This window comes from Wyeomyia smithii, chromosome 3 (genome assembly GCF_029784165.1).
Source record: "Wyeomyia smithii strain HCP4-BCI-WySm-NY-G18 chromosome 3, ASM2978416v1, whole genome shotgun sequence".
Classification (NCBI taxonomy): Eukaryota; Metazoa; Arthropoda; class Insecta; order Diptera; family Culicidae; genus Wyeomyia; species Wyeomyia smithii.
Window position 1 is genome coordinate 254,568,980 of NC_073696.1, and position 27,139 is coordinate 254,596,118.

General features: G+C 40.6%; 1 protein-coding gene across 1 annotated transcript in view; it reads left to right on the top strand.

Annotated features, from left to right (window-relative positions):
- The window catches only part of LOC129729790 (adenylate cyclase type 6), a 358,700-nt gene extending 331,561 nt beyond the window's left edge, over positions 1 to 27,139 (top strand). Inside the window, exons 9-18 of the mRNA XM_055688611.1 lie at positions 9,043 to 9,202; positions 9,272 to 10,090; positions 10,143 to 10,474; positions 10,535 to 10,619; positions 25,120 to 25,236; positions 25,317 to 25,397; positions 25,471 to 25,628; positions 25,783 to 26,023; positions 26,082 to 26,433; positions 26,492 to 27,139. Coding sequence (XP_055544586.1) covers positions 9,043 to 9,202; positions 9,272 to 10,090; positions 10,143 to 10,474; positions 10,535 to 10,619; positions 25,120 to 25,236; positions 25,317 to 25,397; positions 25,471 to 25,628; positions 25,783 to 26,023; positions 26,082 to 26,433; positions 26,492 to 26,748 — 2,602 coding nt within the window. The 3' untranslated portion in view covers positions 26,749 to 27,139. The remainder of the gene's footprint in view (positions 1 to 9,042; positions 9,203 to 9,271; positions 10,091 to 10,142; positions 10,475 to 10,534; positions 10,620 to 25,119; positions 25,237 to 25,316; positions 25,398 to 25,470; positions 25,629 to 25,782; positions 26,024 to 26,081; positions 26,434 to 26,491) is intronic.

The window sequence follows — 27,139 nt, forward strand, 5'->3', positions numbered from 1 at the left end:
GTTCGTTCAGATTTGTTTCTTGTAGGCAGACTACTATGGGTTGGTATTTACAGAGTAGTAATTGCAGCTCTTCTCGGTGGGAGCGTAAACCACAAACATTCCTTTGCAGTGCGAATGTATTCGTTGTCTTTTTTCCAAAGTCGCTAGATTCCGAATCTGTGGAATGAGACCGAGGTGCGAGTGCTGGTGGGGTTTCGTTTGTAGATGTGCGAATATTTTTAAGTTGTCTCTTTGCAGATTTATAGAGTGAGTATCTGCTCGCGCAGAAGCTAAGCAGATCGTACAGGGCACTATTGTGTTTTTTGAGGTAGATGGCATCGAGAAGCAGTCGTGGTGTGTCCTAGTTGGTGCTGGTGTGTTGTGATATTTCAGAAGAGGATTGGTCGGGGCTGCAAGTTTTCGAGCTTTTGTAGGATCAGTTACTAAAAAGGAGGCATTTTTACTTGCCTGCAGCTGAAGCAAGTGCCCAGCACCAGCAGCCGCCAGGGGTTCATCGGTAGGGACCGGGACGTCCCTGGTCAGGGCCAGTGCAGGGCAAAGCTCATTTGTTGGGTTTCCTTGGTGCTTATTGTTCAGCGGCTGTGGATTTTGCTGGAAGTTTTTCTGTTGATACTGGCGTTGTGTAATAGTAACGGCTTCGATTTCGGTTGTTCCCGGTGGCGCTGGGGGTTATTTTTTCCCATCTCCAAACCGGTTAGGGTGATTTTTTGGTGCTTCGTTGAACATGTTTTGGGGAAATATTTCTGTCTGTGGCCAGCATCTTTACTCGGTAATATTTTAGGAATCGGCGGGGGATGTCTTCAGCCAAATATCGTTGATAATGTTGTCGTCGTTTGTTATGTCGTAAACAGGATGGTTGTGTATTTTTGCATTTTGCTTTCTTGGGGGCGATTTTACTTGATCTGTGTCGTTGGATCTGTTGGAAAGATTTTTCTTCTTCAGGTCGCGATCGTTTTGGTTTTGTTCCTTTGGAGTCGATGGAGGCTGAAGTGCTAGCGATTTTGGTTGTTGGTTGATTTGTATCAGTATCGATTTTGTTAAGTAATGAGTGGGGTTTGGCTGTATGTGCTAAAGGAGTTTGGCCACTAGCGCTCTGGGGAGTCGTGGCGGTCGGTTTTGACAGGTTGCCTACCGCAATTTGTTCTTTGATGAAGTTTTGCATTTGTGTTATTGTTGCTTCTAACCTTGCTATTTCTGTGCTTTTTTGTTCCATTTCTGCGACAAGCTCTCTGATACGTTTGTCCTTCTCCTTCTCTGGTTCTCCAGTGGAAGCAGGTTTTTGCAACCCGATTGTTTGTGCGTAGCTTACAGTGGAGTTTTGTACCTTTTTTCTGGCTTCTGGGTACGAGATCCCCTGGTCAATCTTGATCTTGATCACTTCTCGCTCTAATTTATATTTTGGGCATTGTCGGCTGCTAGTTCTGTGATTTCCATGACAATTTACGCAGTATTCACTGGCAGGGCATTGTGTTGTATCGTCGATCTCGTGGGATTTGGAGCAGTTGTTACACCTGGCGGGTCCAGGACAGTTTTTTCTTGCATGGTCGTAGGAAAAACAGCCATAGCATAACAACGGGTTTGGGTAGAAGGGCCTTGTGGCACATCGAATAACACCAATGTATATATGTTCGGGATATGTCGTTTTTCCAAACGTTAAAATCAGGGTGGGTGTATTTATTTCACGCTCTTTTTCCCTTCTTTTGATACGTCTAACATCAACAATATCTTGGTCTTTGAGGTTAAGGCAAATATCTGATTCATCGACATCTATTAATTCACTAATTCTAACTAATTCATTAATTCAGCGGTACGGTTATGCGATATTATTAACTGCTTTGGAGAGAAAGATATTTACACGAGGCTGTAGCTGGACACAGAAAATAAAAACTTTTTGCTAGCTAAGCGCGGTGTGCTCAACGTCTGATCGCAGTGGTGTTCACGATCTAACTGACCCTAATTTGTGATTACGGGAAAATGTGCGCTCTATCATATTACACAATTTAGTAGAAGAAAGTTTTTCTCTAGAATATTACTATCGAGCCCTAGATTCGAATTTCCCTCTAAACTCGTTCCCTTGAAGGCTGTGTAATGGGTTTTTGAGTCTCCAACAACAGGGAAAGGAGGCGCACGGTTATCGTTCTTATCGTTCGAGTCAAAGTAAGTGGGAGCTTTTGCCGCGTTTTAGAAATGGCTAGGGGCACCAAAATTTACAAGAATGGTTTAATAGCTATAATCTTTTTTCCAGTTGGAGCTTTGGGATCGCATTTTTTTACTTTTATTGAACAGTGTAACTGAAAAATTAATTTCTTACCGAGCGTTTTTGTTAAATAGAATTGAATATTGAGAAAAAGTAATGTTTCCATTTAATTCTACTCCAAAAGATCGAATACCCTCTTACACCGCCCTTACTAACACGCAGAGAATCCTGAGTAAGAATCCCTAGGATACCTTTAACTCGGTGACGGAATCGTGAAAGGAATCGCAAACACGATCCGGAGGATTCCCACTCAGGATTCTTGTTCAAGAATCCTAGAGCCATATACAGGGCTTTCCTGAGGATTCTTTTTTCAAGAATCCTTTTCAAAGACGCTCACGAATCCAATGTGAGGAATCCTAGACAATCTATGCGAATCGTATGTGTTCGTCCGGGCGTCCGCAGATACGTATTTTGGTTGCTACATACAACCATCATTAGTGCTTATGTGGACTGCTGGTATTTATGATACGTTTTGCCGTTCTCCTAGAAAGGTATAGCAATCACTGGGAAAACCAAAGGTATAAAAGTGGTCCCAATGGCCGAATGTCATATACCACTCGACCCCTTTTGACGAACTGAGCATTTTCTGTATGTATGTATGTATGTGTGTGTGTGTGTGTGTGTGTGTGTGTGTATGTGCAAATTATTTTTCTCACTCACTTTTCTCAGAGATGGCTGGACCGATTTTCATAAAATTAATTGCAAATGAAGGGTCTAGTTGCGCCATATGTTGCTATTGAATTTCATTGTAATCGGATTTTTGGTTTAGAGGTTATGTATCAAAATGTAAAAATCACGAAACATCAATATCTCAGAAACCACATAACTGATTTCAATAAAACTGGTTCCAAATGATCGGGCTATCTCCAAAACCCTTAACTTTTAAGTTTCGTTATGATTGAATATATGGTTCGAAAGCTATGTAAAAAAAAGTTATCCTGAGGTTGTTTAAACTCACTCATTTTTCTCAGAGATGGCTGGACCGATCACAAAATTAGTGGCAAATGAAAGGTCTAGTTGCCCCATAGGTTGCTATTGAATTTCATTGTAATCGGATTGTAACTTTGTCCGTTGTTCATAAAAACCTAAATTAATCCACCTAGCGGTCAGACTCAGCCTTTTCATTCAAACTTATTATTTGTAAAAATAGATTTACATGAATGCTTAAATCCAAAAAGATATATTAACTTTTTGGGTTCTAAAATATTGATGTTGTAATAAAGTATAAAATATGATCATAATTCATTAGTTAACCCTTAACTATCCCGTTCATTGGATATCAATATTGTTCAAATCTGTTGTGTAGTTTCTAAGATAGTGAAGTTTAGTGATTTTCACATTTCGATACATTACAGACGAAGTTACATTCTGATTACAGCATAATTCAATATTGTGTTATGAGGCAGCTAGACCTTTCATTTGATACTAATTCTGTGGAAATCGGGTCAACCATCTCTGAGAAAAGTTAGTGAATTTATATAGTCTTCGGAATATGTTTCTTTTCATAGCTGGATTTCACATTTTTGAACATAACAGGCAAAGTAATAATCCGTTTGCAAAAAAAATCAATGGGGTTATATGGGGCAACAAGACCTTCCATATGACACTGATTTTATGAAAATCGGTCCAGCCATCTTTGAGAAACATGAATGAGATTAAACAGTCTCCAGAACACGGTTCTTTCCATAACTTCTGAACCACATGTTCAATCTTCATAAAATTCAAAAGTTAAAAGATTTTTGGGTAGCCCGTTCAATTGAAACCAATTTTGTTCAAATCGGTTGTGTAGTTTCTGAGATATTGATGTTTCGTGATTTTTCACATTTTGATACATAACCTCTAAACTAGAAATCAGCTTACAACAAAATTCAATATGGACCTTTGATTTGCAACTAATTTCCTGGAAATCGGTTCAGCCGTCTCTGAGCAAATCGAGTGAGATTGGGAGGACGTTACACACACACACACATGCAGAAAATGCTCAACTCGTCGAACTGAGTCGAGTGGTATACGACATTCGGCCCTTTTGAGCACTTTTATACCTTTAGTTTTTGCAGTGATTGCTATACCTTTCTAGGAGAAAGGCAAAAAATGAAATGATAGAAATGACTTTTAATTTCAACTTCAATCCCGAGCAAGGCCGCAAACATTGAAATAGTACAATATTAAATTTAAATGATGTTGAGGCCACATATTTTGATCGTAGCTATAGTTTTAAACAGTCTGCGGATTTCATTTCTTTCTATAACTTTCAAACCACATGTTTAAACATTATGAAATTCATTGTTTCGGGGTTTGAAAGCCCATTTATTTGAATTCAACTATGTTCATAGCTTCTGAGATATAAGAGCGTTTTTCACATTCTGACGCAGCGCCAAAACTAAAAGTTTGATTACAATGAAATTCAATAGCAACCTAAGCGGCAAATAGACCCTTCATTTGACACCAAGATAGAAAGAATCGGTCAGACCATCTCTGAGAAAAGTGAATGCGAAAGAAAGGTGCACATACACACGTGCACACCCACACACAAACATATACACATATACATGCATATATGCAGAAAATGCTCGATTCGTCGAACTGAGTTGAGTAGTATATGACATTCAGCCATTTCAATCATTTTTCTACCTTTTACTTAGCCAGTGATCGTTAGGAGAAAGTCAATATGTTTACTTTCATAATGTGATTTCACATTTTTATGAACAACGGACACAGTTACAATCCGATTGCAATGAAATTCAATAGCAATCTATGGGGCAACTAGGCCTTTCATTTGACACTAATTTTGTGAAAATCGGTTCAGCCATCTCTGAGAAAAATGAGTGAGTTTTAACAACCTCAGGATAACTTTTCTTTACATAACTTTCGAACCTTATGGTCAATCATAACGAAATTCAATAGTTAAGGGTTCTGGGGACAGCCCAATCATTTGAAACCAGTTTTATTGAAATCGGTTGTGTGGTTTCTGAGATATTGATGTTTCGCGATTTTTACATTTTGATACATAACCTCTAAACTACAAATCCGATTACAATGAAATTCAATAGCAACCTATGGCGGAACTAGACCCTTCATTTGCAATTAATTTTATGAAAATCGGTCCAGCCATCTCTGAGAAAAGTGAGTGAGAAAAAAAAGTTGCACATACACACACACACACACATACACACATACATACATACATACAGAAAATGCTCAGTTCGTCGAAAGAAGTCGAGTGGTATATGACATTCGGCCATTGGGACCACTTTTACACCTTCGGTTTTTCCAGTGATTGCTATACCTTTCTAGGAGAAAGGCAAAATGTGAAATCACATAATGAAAGCAAACATATTGACTTTCTTCTAACGATCACTGGCTAATTAAAAGGTAGAAAAGTGATCCAAATGGCCGAGTGTCATATACTACTCGACTCAGTTCGACGAATCGAGCATTTTCTGCAGGTATGCATGTATAGGTTATATGTGTGTGTGAGTGTGGGTGTGTACGTGTGTATGTGCACCTTTTTTTCGCACTCACTTCTCTCTGAGATGGTCTGACCGATTCTTTCTATCTTGGTGTCAAATGAAGGGTCTATTTGCCGCTTAGGTTGCTATTGAATTTCATTGTAATCAAACTTTTAGTTTTGGCGCTGCGTCAGAATGTGAAAAACGCTCTTATATCTCAGAAGCTATGAAAATAGTTGAATTCAAATTAATGGGCTTTTAAACCCTTAAACAATGAATTTCATAATGTTTAAACATGTGGTTTGAAAGTTTTAGAAAGAAACGTAACCCGCGGACTGTTTAAAACTACAGCTACGATCAAAATATGTGTCTTCAACATCATTTAAATTTGATATTGTACTATTTCAATGTTTGCGGCCTTGCTCGGGATTGAAGTCGTAATTAAAAGCCATTTCTATCATTTCACTTTTTGCCTTTCTCCTAGAAAGGTATAGCAATCACTGCAAAAAATAGAGGTATAAAAGTGCTCAAAAGGGCCGAATGTCGCATATCACTCGATTCAGTTCGACGAACATTTTCTGTATGTGTGTGTAACGCTCTCCCAATCTCACTCGATTTTCTCAGAGATGGCTGAGCCAAGGTCTTGTTGCCCCATAAGACCCTATTGATTTTTTTTTGCAAACGGATTATGACTTTGCCTGTTATGTTTAAAAATGTGAAATCCAGCTATGAAAAGAAACATTTTCATTTTCCGGACTCACTCACTTTTCTCAGATATGGTTGAACCGATTTCCACAAAATTAGTTTCAAATGAAAGGTCTAGCTGCCTCATAATACCCTATTGAATTTTGCTGTAATCGGACTGTAACTTCGTCTGTAATATATCGAAACGTGAAAATCACGAAACTTCATTACCTTAGAAACTACACAACCGATTTGAACAATATTGATATCATATGAACGGGCTAGTTAATGGTTAACTGATGAATCATGATTGAACACGTAGTTTCAAAGTTTGGCTGCCCTGTACGTTCTCATTTCATTTGATTGTAATCGAACTTAAGCAACCGTTATGTATCAAACTGTTAAAACAACGAAAGTCTATTATCTCAAGTATTACACGACTTATTTGAACATAACTAGTGTCATACAAACGAGTCATCTCTCAAACTTACAAATAACAAACTTCATAACAATTTGATATGCTGTTCAAAAGTTTTGGAAAGGAAAGAAATTCAAAGGCTATTCAACACTATACCTGCACTGATCAGTATATATGGCCTCAACATGATTTAAATGCGGTATCGTACTATTTGAACGTTCCCGGTATCGCTCGTGATCGAATTGAAATTGTTTGAAAGAGTCATTTCTTTTATTTCGCTATTTCTTAAGCACTAACATTACGTCAAATTTCATATTTTATACTTTAATTACAACATCAATATTTTAGAACCCAATGAGTGAATAAACCTTTATTGGATTTAAGCATTCATGTAAATCTATTTTTACAAACAATAAGTTTGAATGAGAAAGGCTGAGTCTGACCGCTAGGTGGATTAATTTGGGTTTTTTTTTTAAGTGAAACTTCTGATCACTTGATTGAATCGAGAGGTAAAATTAACATAACTTTTACTTTGAAAAAAAAATTGTTAAATGTGACGTTAAATTGGACAAATAAGAGCGATGAGATGGAAATAGTTGTTGAGATGAATATAGCAGCGGTTCTCCTATGCAAACACAAAGTATTTTAGTTATGAATGTGATTTTTGTTTTGAATCACATAACATGCTCAATGCATCATGAAGTAAAAGTTTATTGTTACCGCGGAGTAAAAGTTTGCGCTAAGTATTTGCCAGCTGAAAATGAATGTGTGTTTGGCAACAATTTTTTTGCTAATTTGTTGTTAAAGTGTTTACACCACTTTTGCAACTATGCGCATAACTTTTTTTACAATTTTGTCTCAACTGTGTTGAAACTTAACTTGATTTAAAGTGCAACTTGATCGTAACTAGTTATTCTATCGTAGCCACCGCAGTAAACAATAATCGTATAACGTGCTTAATGTATGTTTTCGAAATAAACTGCAACTTTACCGTGCACTTTCCGCAACCATTGGCGGTTTAATGTTCGGGTGATGGGCGTTCCTGCAATTCGCTCCCAGGATGCTGTGGTGTTCTAGCGGAGGTTTCAAGGATTATAAAACGGACCTAAAGAGCAACGTTCAACAAGCAAGCGCTGAAACACATGTCCGCTTACCTACACATATGATGGGAATAACATAAATCGGAAAATCGAAACATGCTGCTGCACTCCGTGCATGGCCGGAAACATTCATGGAACAATAATATTTCGTTCGAGCATATCTGCTAAAGCTTGCTTACCGGCTGATAGCGGTACGTTAATTGAATTGTTAAATTATTTTTCGCTCTGCAAATTAAGCTGTTGATTTTAATTAATTTTCGTTACGGTACTTTTTTACGTTTGGCATACCAAAGCAACGTTCAGCTCTGGGAGAACTTTACCGTATGTCAGATACAAGTGCGAGCTTCACCTTGGTAGATTGACGAAAATAATTATTCATTTGAAATGAGTGTCAGGAGTAAATCAGTACATCAGTTTGAAGTCATCGAGACTAAAGAGAATGAAAAAAATAAAATCAAAAAAAAAATGGTACGAAATCGACCCAACGAGCAATTTAATTCATTATTCTCTACACAACAAATATTGATTCTTGTAACATCAACGATGTTTTCCCCCGCCTGCATGATACAATATTCGTTTGTGGAGCCCTACCTCCCTACCACAAAAAAAATTACAGAAATAGAGGTGGAGTAGTGGTGCGAGGTACCACTCCACTGCTGAATCAACCAGCCGGAAAGCGTGAATGTATTCCACCTGCTGGGCAATCGGATTTCGGTTTACACTACGCTAGGCAGCAACCTTCGGCATGTGTTGCGAAGAATGGACGTCCGATAAAAGTGTGAGACAAATGATGTATGGGTCGGAAAATTTGAATGTTTTCTAGCTTGGAGCTGTGGAATTGCCACGAATTGCTGATCCGATCTATCTGCTAGCGTTTGCAATTTGATTGATAACGCAGCTGCATGCTGTTGTTTATCTATGACACGATAATCGGTAAACATTGAAAACTGCAGCGGAAAACGAAAAAAAGACTTAAGCTCACATTTCGTATTTTGAGTAATATACTGCATACTCTACAGCAATGTAGTAGTGAGGATTGTGAAATTTTGAAACTAATTTTCTGGATGAATGAAACAAACATTATTGTTGTTTCCGGTAAGCTTTACCTAATCATACCTAATTTCTCCCTTGCAGAAAGTTTACCTCATCGGGAGGCTGCACCGTAATTGCAATATACATCATCTACACGATGCTTCCGATCCGGTTGCGAGAGGCCGTCGTCGGTGGTACTTTGCTGTCCGTGTCGCACGTACTACTAACCTTCCACATGAACGATTCCGACGATTATGACGTGGTGAGTATGGTTTGAAATTCGCTTCCAAATTGAGCATCATTTCAAACATTATTCTTCCACTTCGAACAGTTGTACGCCGACCTAATCACGCTGGCCTGCACCAACGCCACCGGCATTTTGCTACACTGGCCAAAGGAGAAATCTCAGCGGAACGCGTTCATGGAAACGCGACAGTGCGTTGAAGCGCGGCTACGGATTCAGCGGGAAAATCAAAAGCAGGAGCAGCTGCTACTGTCAGTGTTGCCACGGCACGTGGCAATGGAAATGAAGAACGACATCGCCGGTCAACCGCGAGAGGAAGCTCAGTTCCACAAGATCTACATCCAGCGACACGAGAACGTTAGCATTCTGTTTGCAGATATTTGCGGCTTCACCAGCCTATCGGATCAGTGCACCGCCGAGGAGTTGGTAAGGCTACTGAACGAATTGTTCGCCAGGTTCGATCGGCTTGCTCAGGAGCATCACTGTCTGCGTATCAAGCTGCTAGGTGATTGCTACTACTGTGTATCCGGATTGCCGGAAGCCCGACCGGATCATGCGATGTGCGCCGTCGAAATGGGTCTGGATATGATCGATGCGATTGCCCTGGTGCGTGAGGTGATGGCCGTCAATGTCAATATGCGAGTCGGTATCCATACGGGGAGGGTGCACTGCGGTGTGCTGGGCTTGAAGAAATGGCAGTTCGATGTGTGGTCCAATGATGTTACGCTGGCGAATTATATGGAAAGTGGTGGTGTACCCGGGCGGGTTCACATCACGAAGGAAACGCTTAACTCACTGGGCGATCACTACGAGGTTGAGGAAGGGAAAGGCCATGAGAGGAATAACTACCTGAAAGATCATCAAATTCAGACTTATCTGATAGTTCCTAAGGAATCTTATAGAGCGGTATGAAGAAGTTTTTTTTCGTAGAAATTGTTTTCATCGTACTTCTTTGTAGCATACCATGTCTAAGCAGTCATCATCGGTGAACGGAAACATCTCCAAGGAGCTGCGGATGATGGGACACTGGTCCAAGATGGGCTTCAACGATAAGCAGGAACCTAAAAGCACCGAAGAAGAAGTCAACGAGTATTTGATCAAGGCGATCGATGCGCGGTCGATCGACAGGCTGCGGTTGGATCACTGCAAGCGTTTTCATCTCACTTTCATCAAGGACGACATCGAACGGAAGTACTGCCGCGAGCCGGATCCTATGCTGAATGTGTACTTTTACTGCAGTATTATTATATTTTTCGGGATCATGTCGATCCAGGTGCTAATATTCTCAATGTAAGGCGATGGTGTGAGCGCTCTAGGACGCTTCTAATGTCGTGTTTGCTTTCGTTCTAGGGACCAATATAGCTACTGGGTGTACGGCATTCTGACCGTAGCCCTGTTAGTGTCCTGTGTTCCTGTCTTCTCGCGAGAAGATACCGTAAGTATTACTATCGCGAAAGAACTTTTTTCGCCTCTTAGTTCACGACAAAAATCACGATTTTCTTAAATGCTATAAATTCAAACAAATATAACCATGGTAATTGAGCTTTAAACATTCTACCCAAAATATGTTATTTTTAAAATGTACAATGTAAAAAATTAATCTACCCCTCGCCACGCCACTGAGATAGAGCAAAATCAATATTACAAAAACACACCTTGTATTTGAAAACCCCTGTATACAAATTGCCCAGCCTCTAGGGAATCGAGCAGAAAATTCACAAAGTACATATTTAAGTACCTTTATTATGGTGGCAGCGAAATGGGTCATGTCAAACTTTTAAAACCGACCATGTACATTTTGTTTATTGGCTCAAAAAAATTATTTGTGCAAAATTTCAGCTCAATCGGACATGATTTAGGGGTGCCTCAAAGCGCTCAAAGTTTTGATTTTTCGACCTTCGAAAAACTACTACTACAGGAAATTGGGAAAATCGATTATTTTTTTATGCCAAATGACTAGACTTGTTCCATTATTTATTTCAGCCCATATATTCATCTCATACAACATCGAAACTCGATTAAAAACTAGAAAAATGCATCTTTTCTGAATAAACCAATGTACTACTCCATGCAATGTATTCGTTTTAGTCTATTTTAGATTTCTCATGAAGTAGAATCCTCAAAAACTTACTTAATACTTTTCTGAAATTGATATTTTACTCGAGTATCCACACTCAAAAACTAGTTTATTTTAATTAAAGTACATGAAGACCTCAAACGGACGATAAAGAAAAGCCTCAAACTATACAGTAAAGTCGAAAAATCCTCACATTCCAAATTAGGCTACATTAGTTTATTTGAGTATCAAGTTATACAGAAATTTGTGTTTTATTTGTATGAAAGGCGTCCCTTACAAAGGACAGAGGTGTCTCTAACCATGCTAAGAACCTTTCCCAGCCCCAAAAATACCTGAATTTAAAAAATTCTCTCTGAGCGATTCAGTATTTTTAAGTTCAGACCAGCGTTGCAAAGTGAGCGGGAAGCAAGACCTTTCTCCTTCTTTCTGCTTGAGAGCCAGACAATTGCTCGACTAGGAGGAGTGCTTGAAAAACTGTACTCGAAAACTAAAATGCTTCCTTCATCTACCCGGTTTTGCTTTGTGCACCGACAGCCGAACGTGGGGAAAGAATCTGTAAAGTATCGCATACTGGAACGTATAGGGTACCGAACTGCTTTGGTAAGTTTTTTTTATAGCAGTCTAATGCAAAACCAGCCGAAGCAAACCGCTACCGAAGTAGTCCGTTACCCTATTTGAAATATTGTTTTTTGTCCCTCCGTAACTATCGTAATGAATCTTGGAACAATTGTACTCCGTTGATTGTGCTCATAAGAAGAGGATTACACACGGGTAAAAGAGTAGGCGCGCTCGCGTGCATATTATCTCGGGAGCGAATGCGGGCAAGGACGACAGCGAAAGAAAACAAGAAATACCTAGCTTGAATGGAGAATACTAGAGTGTGTAATATCGGCAGCTACGGGAACCTTACTTGCGGTGTTGCATGCTGTTCATGAGTGGGACTAATAACACTGGTACAGACAGACAAACAGACAGACAGACAGACAGACAGACAGACAGACAGACAGACAGACAGACAGACAGGCAGGCAGACTGACAGACAAAAAAACAGTCAGACAGACAGACAGACAGACAGACAGACAAACAGACAGCCAGACAGACAGACAGACAGACAGACAGACAGACAGACAGACAGACAGACAGACAGACAGACAGACAGACAGACAGACAGACAGACAGACAGACAGACAGACAGACAGACAGACAGACAGACAGACAGACAGACAGACAGACAGACAGACAGACAGACAGACAGACAGACAGTAGTTTGTTTTTCATCACCGGTCGCAGGTGGCTATGTGACTGATTTGCCATCACTCTGGCTAGGTATCGTAAAAGTAATCGCATATGGGTCACAGCTTATGATTTTCAACATAATTTAATCAAGATTTGATGCTTATGCACGCTTTCTGACGCAAAAGTATTTGTTTGCCATTGTAGTAACAAATTCTGTTGACTGTCTTTATTAAAAAAGCATACGAGTGCAAAATTTCTCCTAAAACGTAACGATTTTTAATTGCTGTTTTCTCATCAGCACAAAAACGCAAATGGGACGGACTTGCCATGAGCGGCATAAATCCAGCCAGAGCACCCATTTCCTTCTTGCTGATTGTCAGCCACAGCAACATCTTTTTGGGGAACTTGGTGTGTGAAATGAACTTCTCTTCGGAACTCTCTTCCTTCGTGGGGAAGGCAAAATACGAAGTGCCCTGCCAGTCGTTGCCATCCAGGGTGAGATAGGTCACATAGCCTTAGCGCTACAGAGCTTCAGAGTTCCAGCACCGTTGTACAAGATTCTGGGTAACTACTGTCAAAATCGAGTGCTAGTGTACAATACAAACGAGGGTCAGAGAAGCGTCCCAGTTACCGCAGGTGTACCGCAAGGTTCCATCCTGGGTTCGGTATTGTGAAATGTGAGCATGTGAGTAGCCAACTGACTGGCCTGAATAGGTTGCTCTGCTACCCGTAGAGGTAAGTGCTAAAAAGCACGACTGACCCTCTCCCTGAAGTGTTGCCTAACGGCAGTCCCGGGGAGACCAAGGGCTTGGGCTGTCCAGCTTAAGGCTGCTAAGCATGGGTAAAAGCAGGGTGAGAAAGGTCTCGTCGTCCATCACCACTGCCACGTCGTGATTCGCCGTGAAAATCGACTTGACTATCTCATTCAACCGCTGCCGCTGCGTCACTACCTGCAGGCTGCAGCTCGGAGACCAATGGACGGGACTACAGCTTCCTGACATGTACGTCCTTGTTCGCCAGGTACTTATTCACTGTCTGGCGGTTGCACCTACCTCCCGACCAAGTGCACACAATGATGTAGTCACTTTTCCGATCGTTTTCTTCTTCAGCATCCTTTGGAGCTTCTTGTTGCTCAGGATCGTCGGCCGTCCGGAATCGGGCTTTATTTCGATGCTCTGATTGTTGTCCAATAAAGCCAAGATAATTTTTTTTTGTTCACAACATTTATTTGACACTACACAAAGCCAAGATAATGTAGAACGGGCGTAATCGGCATGCACAAGGTATCGCACGATGTCCGTTTTCGATGCGGCAGGGTCCTTCGGATGCGCACACTTCTGAACGAAGTAGCTTCACTGTTTTCACCATTACAGTTACAATTCTGTCAATAGGTTACTATAGGTTACTATGATCAATGCCGCATAAGTAGTTATATCGGTGCGTGTGAAGGTGAATAAAACTAACTGTAAGAGATAATTCTTAAATGGTGACAAAACTAAGTGAAAATTCTTCCACCGTCAAATTTAAGATCTTTTTTTTATTTCGAATAGATGTACAGAGTGTCACAGTGAAAGTGATACTGAATACTTTTGCAAACTCTGCCCTACTTTGTTAGTGAGCAATTCTCGCTGAAACCGTCCCACTGGTGACATGAGGTCTTTCAAAAAGGATATTTTTATGTCTAAATGATTGAAAAAAGCGAAAAAATGAGAAAACCACTTTGGTAAGTTCATATTGATGGACCCTTCGGGCACAAATTGGTTAAACGGTTTTTATGAAAATTGATTTTGGAGCAATTCTTGACCTTTTAATTGATTTATTTCTCTTGAATTTGTCATTGAACCCCCTGCAACCAATATATCGTTTTCAAGAGGAATGATAGAGCTTTCATTTGAAGAAGCAAGAAATTGGCCGCCATCTTGGATTTCATCAGAAAAACGTGTTTTTGGGCAAGTTCGCAACCACCGATTTTAAATTTGACATCACCATTGGAAAGCTGAGAAAAAATTCTTTAAGATACATTCAAAATATTAGGTGAGCATTGAGGTTATCGTGTCATTCTGGTCTTTTTTCAAAATGGAGCTTCAAACAGTTCAACGCATGACGCGCGTCCAATATCAAATCAACGCAATATACTGCGCCTGTAGCGTGCGTATGATGTGGACAGTCAGTATTCCTAGTACAAAGGTGGTGAGTGCACCCACGCACCGTAATTTTTGAATAGCCTTTAATCAATTAGCTGAATTTCGTTAGATAGCAAACGTACCCTTTTCGTCGATAAGAGTTTGCTAGGGATCAAAGAAGTGATGATTCTACGCTTACTATATTTACGCCGGCATACGCAAATCTCCAGATTACTCGGAATATACTTGATTCATACTTTACCTTGGTATACCACACCTAAGTTTGTTGATAGTAGTTAAATGCCTGAGAACAACAGTTTATAAAAGTAGCTAAAACTACATCTAACATTAATTTGTTTAATTACTAAACACGCGCAAACTGTCCTCCGTACAGGGAACCATACTTTGTTCTAGCAAAAAAAAATCGTAGAGAAGCTTGATCACAAATTACGTTACACTCAAGGAGGAACGAGCGAGTGAAGAAATAAACAATGTAAATGCAGTGAAAAGGGGTCAAAGATACGATTTTTTGCTTTACGTAATTTGTGAATAGACCCAAAGTCACACAGGCATTAGGCCATCTACATTCCACGTGCACAACTTTGGGGAGGGGGGTCTGTGTGATGTCCACGGTCCATACACAATTTTGAGAATTTATATGAGAAGTTATGTGGGAGGGGAAGGGGGGGGGGGCGGAGTAACAAAATCCTTAAAAATCTGTCCACGTGGAACATGGATGGGGAGTATGGGGTTAACTTACTTACTTTTCTTTGAAGGCGACAGACCGATTATCGATCCAGTGCCGAATCCAGAATACGTCGCCATGTCCCTCGGTCTTGGGCTGCTATCCTCCAATCGCCCCTAACACCTATTTCGCGTGCATCCTCGTCGACAGCACACATCCAACGAGTGCGGGGTCTACCTCGAAGTAGTCGACCTCTATCGGGATTCCTGCTAAATATAGCCTTCGCTTGACGCTCATCCTGCATTCTCGCTACATGCCCAGCCCACTGAAGCCTGCCGTGTTTCATCCGCTTGACTATATCTGCCGATTTGTATGCCTGGTACACTTCATGGTTCATGCGTCTGCGCCAAACACCATTTTCTAGAGATTTTCATTTTTAAGAGCTCACCGATCAGCCTCTTTCAGCGTCCATGATTCATGGCCGTAGAGAGCCACCGGAAGAATCAGTGTTTTATAGAGTGCAAGTTTAGTTCGGATTTGCAGACTGCGGGACCTTAGCTGGTTACGTAATCCGTAAAAGGCCCTGTTTGCGGCTGCTATCCGCCTTTTTATCTCACGGCTAACCTCGTTGTCACATGTCACTAATGTTCCCAGGTAAATTAATTCGTCGACTACTTCAAATGTTTCCCCATCTAGCACCACCGCAGCACCAACCTCCGACGGACTACCACGCACTCTGCCAGCCACCATGTATTTCGTTTTGGCAGAGTTTATGACGAGCCCTAATCTCGCAGCTTCCCTCCTGAGAGGTCCGAAGGCCTCTTCCACAGCTCTACGGTTGATACCAATGATGTCGATATCGTCCGCAAAACCGAGAAGCATGTGCGACTTCGTAATGATGGTGCCGCTTCTCTGCACACCAGCCCTCCGTATAGCACCTTCCAATGCGATGTTGAACAATAAGTTCGACAGCCCGTCACCCTGCTTCAAACCATCTAACGTCACGAACGAGTCCGATATCCCACCGGCTATCCTGACGCTTGAAGTAGAACCTTCCAGGGTGGCACGTATCAGCCTAATCAGCTTTGTTGGGAAGCCATGTTCCATCATAATCTGCCATAACTTATTCCTCTTGACTGAATCGTACGCTGCCCTGAAGTCTATGAACAGATGGTGCGTCTGCAAGTTGTATTCTCGAAATTTATCGAGGATTTGTCGCAAGGTGAACATTTGGTCCGTCGTGGAGCGTCCCCCTCGAAAACCGCATTGGTACTCGCCTACAAAGGTCTCCTGCAACGGCCTCAGTCTGTGGAACAGGATGCGAGAGAGAATTTTGTACACGGTATTGAGAAGTGTTATGCCCCGATAATTGCTACAATCCAGGCGATGGTCTTTTTTGTAGATCGGGCATATGAGACCCTCTAACCAGTCCGAGGGCAATTCTTCATCAGACCACACTCAGCATGATCCGATGGATGGCACGATACAGCTGTTCGCTCCCGACTTTGAAGAGTTCGGCGGGAATGCCGTCCTTCCCAGCTGCCTTGCAGTTTCTCAGCTCTTTCACTGCTTTCTCCACCTCGTCCATGGATGGTGGATCCACAGCTTGACCATCATTCTCAATAGTCATCCTGCTTCTTTCAACTCCACTGTTTCCCTCACCGTTCAACAGCACACTGAAGTGTTCCTTCCAACGCCTGACCTCCGTTTTATCGGTTATCAGGTTCCCCTCCCTATCGTTGCACATGTCAGGGGCTGACACGTTTCGATTCCTGATTCCGTTGACCTTCTTGTAGAAGCTCCTCGCATCGTGCCTGGAGAAGCAACCTTCCACCTCCGCAAGAATACGCTCCCAATGCTGTCGTTTCTTCCGGCGGTGGAGTCTCTTTTCAGCGGCTCTTGCATCTCGATATCTACCCATGCTCTGACGAGTCACAGCCGTGGCCAACATGTGACCCCTGGCGCGGTTCTTCTCTTCCGTCACTCGCTGGCACTCAACGTCAAACCACTCATTGGGCGCAGCTGCCGCAGTTGTACCCAACACTTCTCGCGCTGTAGTGCTGATCGAACTGTGGATGTGCCTCCACTGTTCATTCAGGTTCCCTTCAGCTCTTTACTCAATCCGTTCATCAACTTTCTGCGAGTACTCTGCAGCCACTTCTTCAGTTAATAGCCGCTGGATGTTCAACAGCATCCTCCTCGTTACCTTGAATTTTAGCACGTTGGACAGCCTGGCGCGGATTTTGGCTACTACGAGATAGTGATCCGAGTCAACGTTCGGTCCTCTGAACGACCTCACGTCTGTAACGTCTTAAAAGTGCCGTCCATCAATCAGAACGTGGTCAATCCAGGTGTGCTTCCGTATGTTCCGGCGTGCAAAATAAGTGCTACAGAAAGCCATCCCCCTAGCTGCAGCGAAATTAACAAGCCTCAGGCCATTGTCGTTCGTAGTAGAGTGAAAGCTTTCCCTACCAGTTACGGGGCGGAAGAAGTCTTCCTGCCCGACCTGTGCATTTGCATCTCCGATGACAATCTTTATATCGTGTCCTGGGCACTCATTGTATGTCTTTTCCAGGAGCTCATAGAACTCCTCCTTTTCGTCATCGGGTTTCTCGTTGGTCGGTGCGTACACATTTATTAGGCTGTAATTGAAGAATTTGCCCTTAATTCTCAACACGCATATACGGTCACTGATCGGCCTCCATCTAATGACACGCTTCATCTGTTTTTCGATTAGCACGAAACCGACTCCTCTTTCTGCTTTCACGCCGCCGCTATAGTAGATGTGGTACTTAAATGAAGTGTCCGCAATAGGATTTACTGCCCGGAATTCGCGTTCTCCCGATTTCGGCCACCACACCTCTTGGATAGCTGCAACCTCCACATTCACCTTCCGAAGCTCGCTAGTCAGGATACTTGCGCGTGCCGGTTCGAGTAGAGTCCTTACATTCCAAGTACCGAGTTTCCAATAATCGTTGTCCTTTTTCGTTCACCTAGGTCCATGCCGATCATTCCGTTCCGTATTTATATCTGGATTGTTTGTAGTATTTAATATTCAGTATGCTGCCTTACTAGGGCTGCGATACCTAGTCTCGCGACGGGGCTGCCGTTTTTGATATAGCTGGCGAGACACCGCGTTTCATGATTCAGCCGCCCGCTCCGGATCAGGCGCTGTTGTACGCCGCCCCTAACATGGGGAAACAGCCGCGTACGTTCCGCCTTCCCAGTCAGCATACAACCAAAGTTTCCACCGGGGTTGGTGACACGTGTCCAACCATTCGCCAACATTGGGGTTAACAAAATCCTTAAAAATCTGTCCACATGGAACATGGATGGCCCTCAATACACACTACACACAGACACACACCACAGGCTCAGCATATTGCGTTTATTTGATATTGGCCGTGCGTCATGCGTTGAACTGTTTGAAGGTCGATTTTGAAAAGTGACCAGAATGACAAGGTAAACTCAATGCTCACCTAATATTTTGAATGTATCTTAAAGCATTTTTTCTCAGCTTTCCAATGGTGATGTCAAATTTAAAATCGGTGGTTGCGAACTTGCTCAAAAACACGTTTTTCTGATGAAATCCAAGATGGCGGCGAGATCCAAGATGGCGGCCAATTTTTTTCTTCTTCAAATGAAAGCTCTATCATTCCTCTTGAAAACGATGTATTGGTTGCAGGGGGTTCAATGACAAATTCAAGAGAAATAAATCAATTAAAAGGTCAACAATTGCTCCAAAATCAGTTTTTATAAAAACCGTTTAACCAATTTGTGCCCGAAGGGCCCATCAATATGAACTAACCAAAGTGGTTTTCTCATTTTTTCACTACTTTCAATCATTTAGACACTAATATACGCTTTTTGAAAGACCTCGTGTCACCAGTGGGACGGTTTCAGCGCGAGTTGCTCTAGTAAGCTGTGTTTGTTTTGATTGCGACACAAGTTTGTTATTCACTTGAAAGAGATAAAGCCAGTGTTTCCCTTCTTTCGGAGGAAAATTTCGATGGATTCAAGTAAAGAACAATGGAATGATTATGATCAGAAGAAAGCTGTCAACTCTCACTGTCATATCTGCATTCGAGCAGAGCATTTATGTACAGGACCATCAAGCGTTTCGTGGAAACTGGTATAATTGTCCCCAAGCAGAAACTGGGTAAATAACAGAGTGTGCGGACTACAGCTATGATTAGAGCGGTTAACAAACGTATCGGGTCGGCAAGTAAAATGGCTGGTGAAATGAACATGAGTCATAACAGAATTATTAAAAAAGACTTTGGATACGGAGCTTTCAAGAAACATAAGATTCAAGTGGAACGATCAAAGAATGCTTCAGCTGTGATGATTTGGGCAGCAATATCTTATATAGAAAGGTTGCCACTGCTATTCATCGATAGGAGCGTCAAAATCAACAAAGAGTATTATCTACAACATGTCATCCCATTTGCTGCCTTGTGCAAAGAAATTATTTGGAAAAAAAAAGTTTCTGCGTTCAACAGGATTCAGCACCAGTGGTGCAAGGAAAATTTACCGTGTTTTACCAGCACCTCTGAATAGCTCGCATCCTCTCTCGATTTGACGTCATTGGACTTTTGAGGATACATGCTAGGAAAGCTGGGTAAAGTGTAACGTATGACTTTGGGCACTTTTGAGAACCTTTTGGCGAAGATCTGGGATGAAATGCCGATTGAAGACGTGCGTGTGGCTTGCGATATTTTTAGCGTTACAACCTTAATAAAAAAAATCGAAGGAAAAATATTCATCTGTTTTCCTTTTATGGCAATTTTATGAAGTGTATCACTTCCACGATGACACCCTGTAAGTATTAAATTGAAAGTAAATTCCTAAGCAGTTTATGAGAAAATTGTAGGAACCCTCTTTATACACAAATTTTTAATTTTTTGTTTCAAATTCCAAAAATTTTCATTCCAAAATGAAAAACAAAACCATTGCTTGTAAGGCTTGATCAACATGAATTCACAGCCGATCGCTCCGCCGCCACTAATCTGCTTTGTGTCACTTCGTACATTAGTGGCAGTATGGTGAAACGTGCCCAGACGAATGTCATTTTCGCTGAGTTGACAGCTGCCTTCGACAAACTGAACCATCGCATAGCCGTCATGAATTTTGACAATCTTGGAATCAACGGGAATCTTTCGCTATGGTTTGAATCGTACTTTACCGGTTGTCGTCTAACCGGTGCTATTAGGGATTGCCTATCCTCTAATTCTGACGCTACGCCTGGAATACTGCAGGGAAGTCTCTTAGGATTGCTTATCTTTCTGCTCTATTTTAATGACGTGACCCTTTTTTTTTTTTTTAAGGGGGGATTTGTAAGTAGCTTAAGTATTTATGATAAATATTAGTAAATAATGAGTATGTGTGTCCAATCACAAATGGTGACTTCTCAACACTGTTAGAAATTTGTAATTTTAATTGTTAGGATTTGTTTGCTTTCGCAATTAGGACTTATCATTCGTAGGGATTTAAACCTACTTGTCAGAAAAGGGGAAGTAAACTTACAACTAACTTAATTGCTAACTTATTGGCTATAAAGAGAGCTTATCGTAGCAATTGAGGATTGCAACGATTTTTGTCGAAAATTGTTAATAATTTTATTTGACATAGCTTCTAATGGTTCAACACCAGTAAGTCTATGTAATTCGAGTGTACCAAACCAAGGAGGACGCTTCAAAATCATTTTCAGAATTTTATTCTGAATCCTTTGGAGCGTTTTCCTCCTTGTTGAACAGCAACTTGACCAGATCGGTACAGCATAAAGCATTGCTGGTCTAAAAATTTGTTTGTAAATCAAAAGTTTGTTCTTTAAACAAAGTTTAGAATTCCTGTTAATGAGAGGATATAAACATCTCGTATATTTGATGCACTTGGCTTGTATACTCTCAATGTGCTCTTTGAAAATAAGTTTTTTATCATAAATTAGTCCCAAGTACTTAACCTTGTCGGACCAACTTAAAATAACCCCATTCATCTTGACAACGTGATTATTGTTTGGCTTGAGGAAAGAAGCCCTAGGCTTATGCGGAAAAATTATCATTTGAGTTTTAGAAGCATTGGGAGAGATTTTCCACTTTTGCAAGTAGGAAGAAAAAATATCTAAACTTTTCTGCAATCGACTGCATATGACACGAAGACTTTTTCCTTTTACGGAAATGCTTGTGCCATCGCAGAACAATGACTTTGTGCATCCTGGAGGCAAATCAGGAAGATCTGAAGTGAATATGTTGTACAGGACTGGACCCAAGACTGAACCTTGAGGCACACCTGCTCTGACAGGAAATCTATCAGATTTTGAATTCTGATAGACAACCTGCAGAGTTCGATCAGTAAGATAATTTTTTAAAATTTTGATTAGGAAAATTGGAAAATTAAAAGTTTGCAATTTCGCAATCAAACCTTTATGCCAAACACTGTCGAATGCTTTTTCTATGTCTAAAAGAGCAGCTCCAGTGGAATAACCTTCAGATTTGTTAGCTCGTATCATATTAGTAACTCTGAGCAATTGATGAGTTGTGGAATGCCCATGGCGAAATCCAAACTGTTCATTTGCAAAAATTGAATTTTCGTTGATGTGTGACATCATTCTGTTAAGAATAACTCTCTCAAACAGTTTACTTATTGAAGAAAGCAAACTGATTGGTCGATAACTTGAAACTTCAGCTGGGTTCTTATCCGGTTTTAAAATGGGAGTAATTTTTGCATTTTTCCATAATTTGGGAAAATATGCAATTTTGAAGCAGCAATTGAAAATTTTCACTAAAAAATCCATTGTGCTCTCAGGGAGATGTTTGATTAGTATATTAAAGATTCCATCGTCACCAGGTGCTTTCATATTTTTGAAATTTTTAATAATTGATTTAATCTCATTCAAGTTAGTTTCAATTATTTCTGCAGGTAAAAAATTCTGGGAAGAAATTAAATCAAATTGACGTGTGACTTCATTTTCAATTGGACTCACAAAATTCAAATTTGAGTTATGAACACTCTCAAACTGCTGAGCAAGTCTTTGAGCCTTTTGTTCATTGGATACAAGAAAACGTTCACCATCTTTTAAAACTGGAATAGGCTTTGAAGGTTTCTTAAGAATCTTCGACAGCTTCCAAAATGGTTTTGAATATGGTTTCAATTTTTCAACTTTAGCCTCAAAATTTTGATTTCTCAGAAGAGTAAATCTATGTTTAATCTCTTTCTGTAAATCTTTATAAATAGTTTTAAAAACAGGGTCATGAGAACGTTGATATTGACGTCTGCGGACATTTTTCAAACGAATTAGAAGTTGAAGATTTTCGTCAATTATTGGTGAATCAAATTTCACTTGAGCCTTTGGAACAGAATAATTCCTGGCATCAACAATTGCACATTTTAATGCTTCCAAAGCGGAATCAATATTCACTTCGTTTTGCAAATCAAGCTCATTATTGAAATTTCTCTCAATATAATTTTTGTATCTTTCCCAATTAGCTTTGTTATAATTAAAAACAGAGCTCATAGGGTTTAAAACTGATTCATGTGATAAAGAAAAAGTTATTGGAAGATGGTCAGAATCAAAGTCAGCATGTGTGATCAAATCACTACATACATGACTTTGATCTGTCAGCACCAAATCAATTGTTGAAGGGTTTCTTACAGAAGAAAAGCATGTAGGACTATTCGGAGACAAAATAGAATAGTATCCTGAAGAACAATCATTGAATAAAATTTTGCCATTGGAATTACTTTGAGAATTATTCCATGAACGATGTTTAGCGTTAAAATCGCCGATTATGAAAAATTTCGAACGATTTCTGGTGAGTTTTTGTAAATCACCTTTAAAATAATTTTTGAGCTCGCGTGTGCATTGAAATGGTAAATATGCTGCGGCAATAAATAAAATCCCAAGTTCAGTTTGAACTTCAATTCCCAAAGTTTCAATAACTTTCGTCTCAAGATGGGGAAGAGCACGATGTTTGATTCGGCGATAAATAACAATTGCAACTCCACCGTCGGAACCCTGAATCCTATCATATCTATGAACCACGTAATTGGGATCATATTTTAATTTTATGCTAGGTTTCAAAAATGTTTCAGTAATAATTGCAATATGCACATTATTTACTGTTAAAAAATTAAAAAGCTCATTCTCATTGGCCTTCAATGAGCGAGCATTCCAATTTAATATTTTAATTGTTTTATTTAAAATCATTGCTAAATTTTAAATTAGAAACAATTTTAATATTGAGAAATTGAATTTTGTTTACCTTGCCTTGCCTTAACAATTGCTAAACGGACTGGGCATTGATAAAAATTTGACATATGGTTGCCGTTACAATTCGCACAGCGAAAATTTTTACTCTCTTTCACAGGACATGTGTCCTTTTTGTGAGAAGAGTCTCCACAATTAAGACATTTTTAGTCCATGTTACAGAATTTGGAACCATGGCCATAACGTTGGCAAGTACGGCATTGGGTGATATGCTTTTCACCTCCGCCATACTTCCTATAAGTTTCCCACTTTACACGCACATTATACAAAGCATGTGCTTTTTCAAAAAAATTTAAGTTGTTAACCTCATTGCGGTTAAAATGAATTAAATAATTAACAAGGGAAATTCCAGTTCTCTGACTGTTTTCGCCTCGTGATTTTTGTTTCATTAGAATTACTTGGGTAGGGGCTATGCCAAGTAATTCTGTTAAAGTAAGTTTGATCTCATCAACGGTTTGATCGTTGGTGAGACCTTTCAAGACAACCTTGAACGGCTTGGTGTTCTTGGTGTCATATGTAAAAAATTTGTACATCTTGTCAGTTAAATACTGAACAAGACGATCGCGACCCTTTACTGAGTCGGCTAATAAGCGGCATTCACCTCTACGGCCAATTTGATAGGTAACTTTAACGTCAGAAACAAACGTTGAAAGTTCCTTTTTGAATATATTAAATTCAGAAGAAATAGTTACCACAATAGGTGGAACTTTCTCCTTTTTTAAAGATTTTATATTTTGTATAGTCTCATTATTGGTAACTTCCATTTCACCAGCTTCTTGCTCAGGCAAAATATCAAAAGGATTGTCACTACAGACACTCGATGTGTCAGAAAGAGATGCCTCTCTTTTCCTCCCCGCAGCGATGCGAGGTTTCTTTTTCCGTCCAGCCATTTCAGGTGATACGAAAAAAGTTAAAACAAATGTTAAAATCAAAAGTAGGTAGTCTTGAGAAAGACTGATGGGAAATAACTTTCAGGTAATCTTTAAAAGACACACTGACAAAACACAAACTTTGAAGCTATAGGCAGTCAAAGACCAGTCCACAAGCAACCGAAAAAACGTCTGATCTGTAGGACAGTTCAAGACGCACTGTGACGTGACCCTAGTTATCAAAGGACCACGGTTGTCTTACGCGGATGATCTCAAACTCTATCTGCAAATTCACACAATTGAAGACTGTCACTTACTTGAACTGTATGGATGTTATTTCATCCAAATGCTCGATTATTGCATTTTCGCGCAAAAAAAACCGATTATACATTGCAAATACGCTTTGCTAGGAACAGAAATCGAGCACGTAAACCAAGTGTTAAATCGGGGGTGATGTCGAATTCCCAGTTCACTTTTAAGCCTCACATTTCGTTCACTGTCGATTTTAATATTGGTATATTCCCGTTTCGTTATTGTATTAATTCTTTTAAGATATTTTCATTATTAGCTTTAAGTTACATCATTGGGGCCCCTGCTTGCCTGCTGTTGAATAGACTAAATATATACACAACCGCTTAACGTCCAAGAAATTATTTCTATTCTCATTTTTTTTTTTCAGAATATCTCCACCTTCTTCCGGGTGATATCTCAGAAGATCCACAGCCACCGGGAGATTGCACAAGTGATATCGTTATGCGTGGTTGTTACTGTGATATGTTTGTCTTACTACAAACTGGTATGTTTTGATTTCCCCCTTTTTGTGTGGGCTCCTAACACAGTTCTAATACATTTTCATTTCTCTTTCCCCCTCGGCAGACTTTTATCTTATATCTATCGCTATCAAATGAATATTTTCTAGTGCGGCCTAACAACTGTAAAGAATCTAAAATTTTCAATGTAAGTAAAAAAAACATAGCCTAGGTGGTAGTCCAACATAATGAACACTAATGTGTTTTTTTTTCTTCAACAGATTCTACTGCTTCTAACCTTGCTTGCCTTACTGACCTGTGCGGTTCATCAGTTCATTAAGATTCTGTTCAAAATCGTCATTCTGGTGGTTATCCTGGTCTGCTACGTAGCTTCAATCGTCGTTTTGGCGCTTATTTTCGACCGCCACTGTGAACCTTGGTGAGTATAAATAAAGAAACTCCCATCATCCTCTTTCTCCCTTGAATTTCCATTAATTATCCTTAGTTTGCCTGTGCGGCAGGGCATTAAATTAGAGCCCAGCCAAAGCGATGTAATATAATTTTAATTATCTGCCCTTATTTTGCTCGGACAGGTTCCTCACCACCGAACGGTTTCTGATCGATGTCGCTTTCTTGGTGGTGTTTGTGATTGGTCAAATTATGCACAGCCAGCAGACCGAAATCACGCGCCGCTTGGACTACATCTGGAAGCTACAGGCGACCGAGGAGAAGGAGGACATGGAGCATCTTCAGGCGTACAACCGGAAGCTGCTGGCAAACATCCTGCCGGTGCACGTGGCTGACCATTTTCTGCGGCGGGAGAAGAACATCGAGGTAGGTGGCGTTGATGTGGTCGAACGATTGGTTCTAATTCAAATGCTATATATTACAGGAGATTTACCACGAGCAGTGCGACAAGGCGTGTGTAATGTTCGCGTCCATTCCAAACTTTTCCGAGTTTTACATCGAACTAGAGGGTAACAACGAAGGGGTCGAATGTCTGCGGCTGCTGAACGAAATCATCGTCGATTTCGATGAGCTTCTGGGTCAGGAACGGTTTCGGCACGTGGAGAAAATTAAAACCACCGGATCGACCTATATGGCCGCATCCGGGCTTACGCTGGGCACGGCCGATACGGCCGAATCGGGTCACGTGGTCGCCATGATGGACTACGCTCTGGAGCTGTTCCAGAAAATTACCGACGTCAATGAGCATTCCTTTAATAATTTTAGAATGAGAATAGGTACTAATGACAAACGTTACTTGAGTTACAGATTAAAAATTATATTTATTTTAAACAGGAATTAATGTCGGCCCGGTAGTGGCCGGAGTGATCGGAACGCGCAAGCCACAGTACGACATCTGGGGCAACGCGGTGAACGTGGCCTCCCGTATGGATTCGACCGGCGTTATGGACCACATTCAGGTGACGGAAGATGTGTTCGAGATCGTTAAGGACAAGGGGTACAACCTGACCTGCCGAGGGACAATCAACGTGAAGGGCAAGGGAACGATGGTCACCTATCTGATGCCGGGAATTGCCAAAGAGCCGAACTAAGAGCTGTGCTTGTGTTCCTGCGCCAAAGGCTAGTGTGTTGTGTAGTGAGCGAATTTATACGTATGTTGAGACTTCCTGCGGAACTGAAAGTATTCCAAGACATATCAGAAGTGTTGATTTTTCGGTAGCCAGGAATATTTTACGAAAATGTTACTGAAAGATGATGAAAGAATATAGATTTGTAGCTCAAGGAACCGCACCGATTGTATTAGATAAAAACTTTGTACTACCGTTGAGGAAATAACGTTCAGCCATCTTGCGTATTATCTGTTATCAACAGACTAGTAGAGAAACTCTATCGTTTAGAAGCATCAAAAATTCACTATAGTCGTAAATTGGAACGAATCAGAACAGAAATGCTCTCAATAAATTGCTTAGAAATTAATGGAAA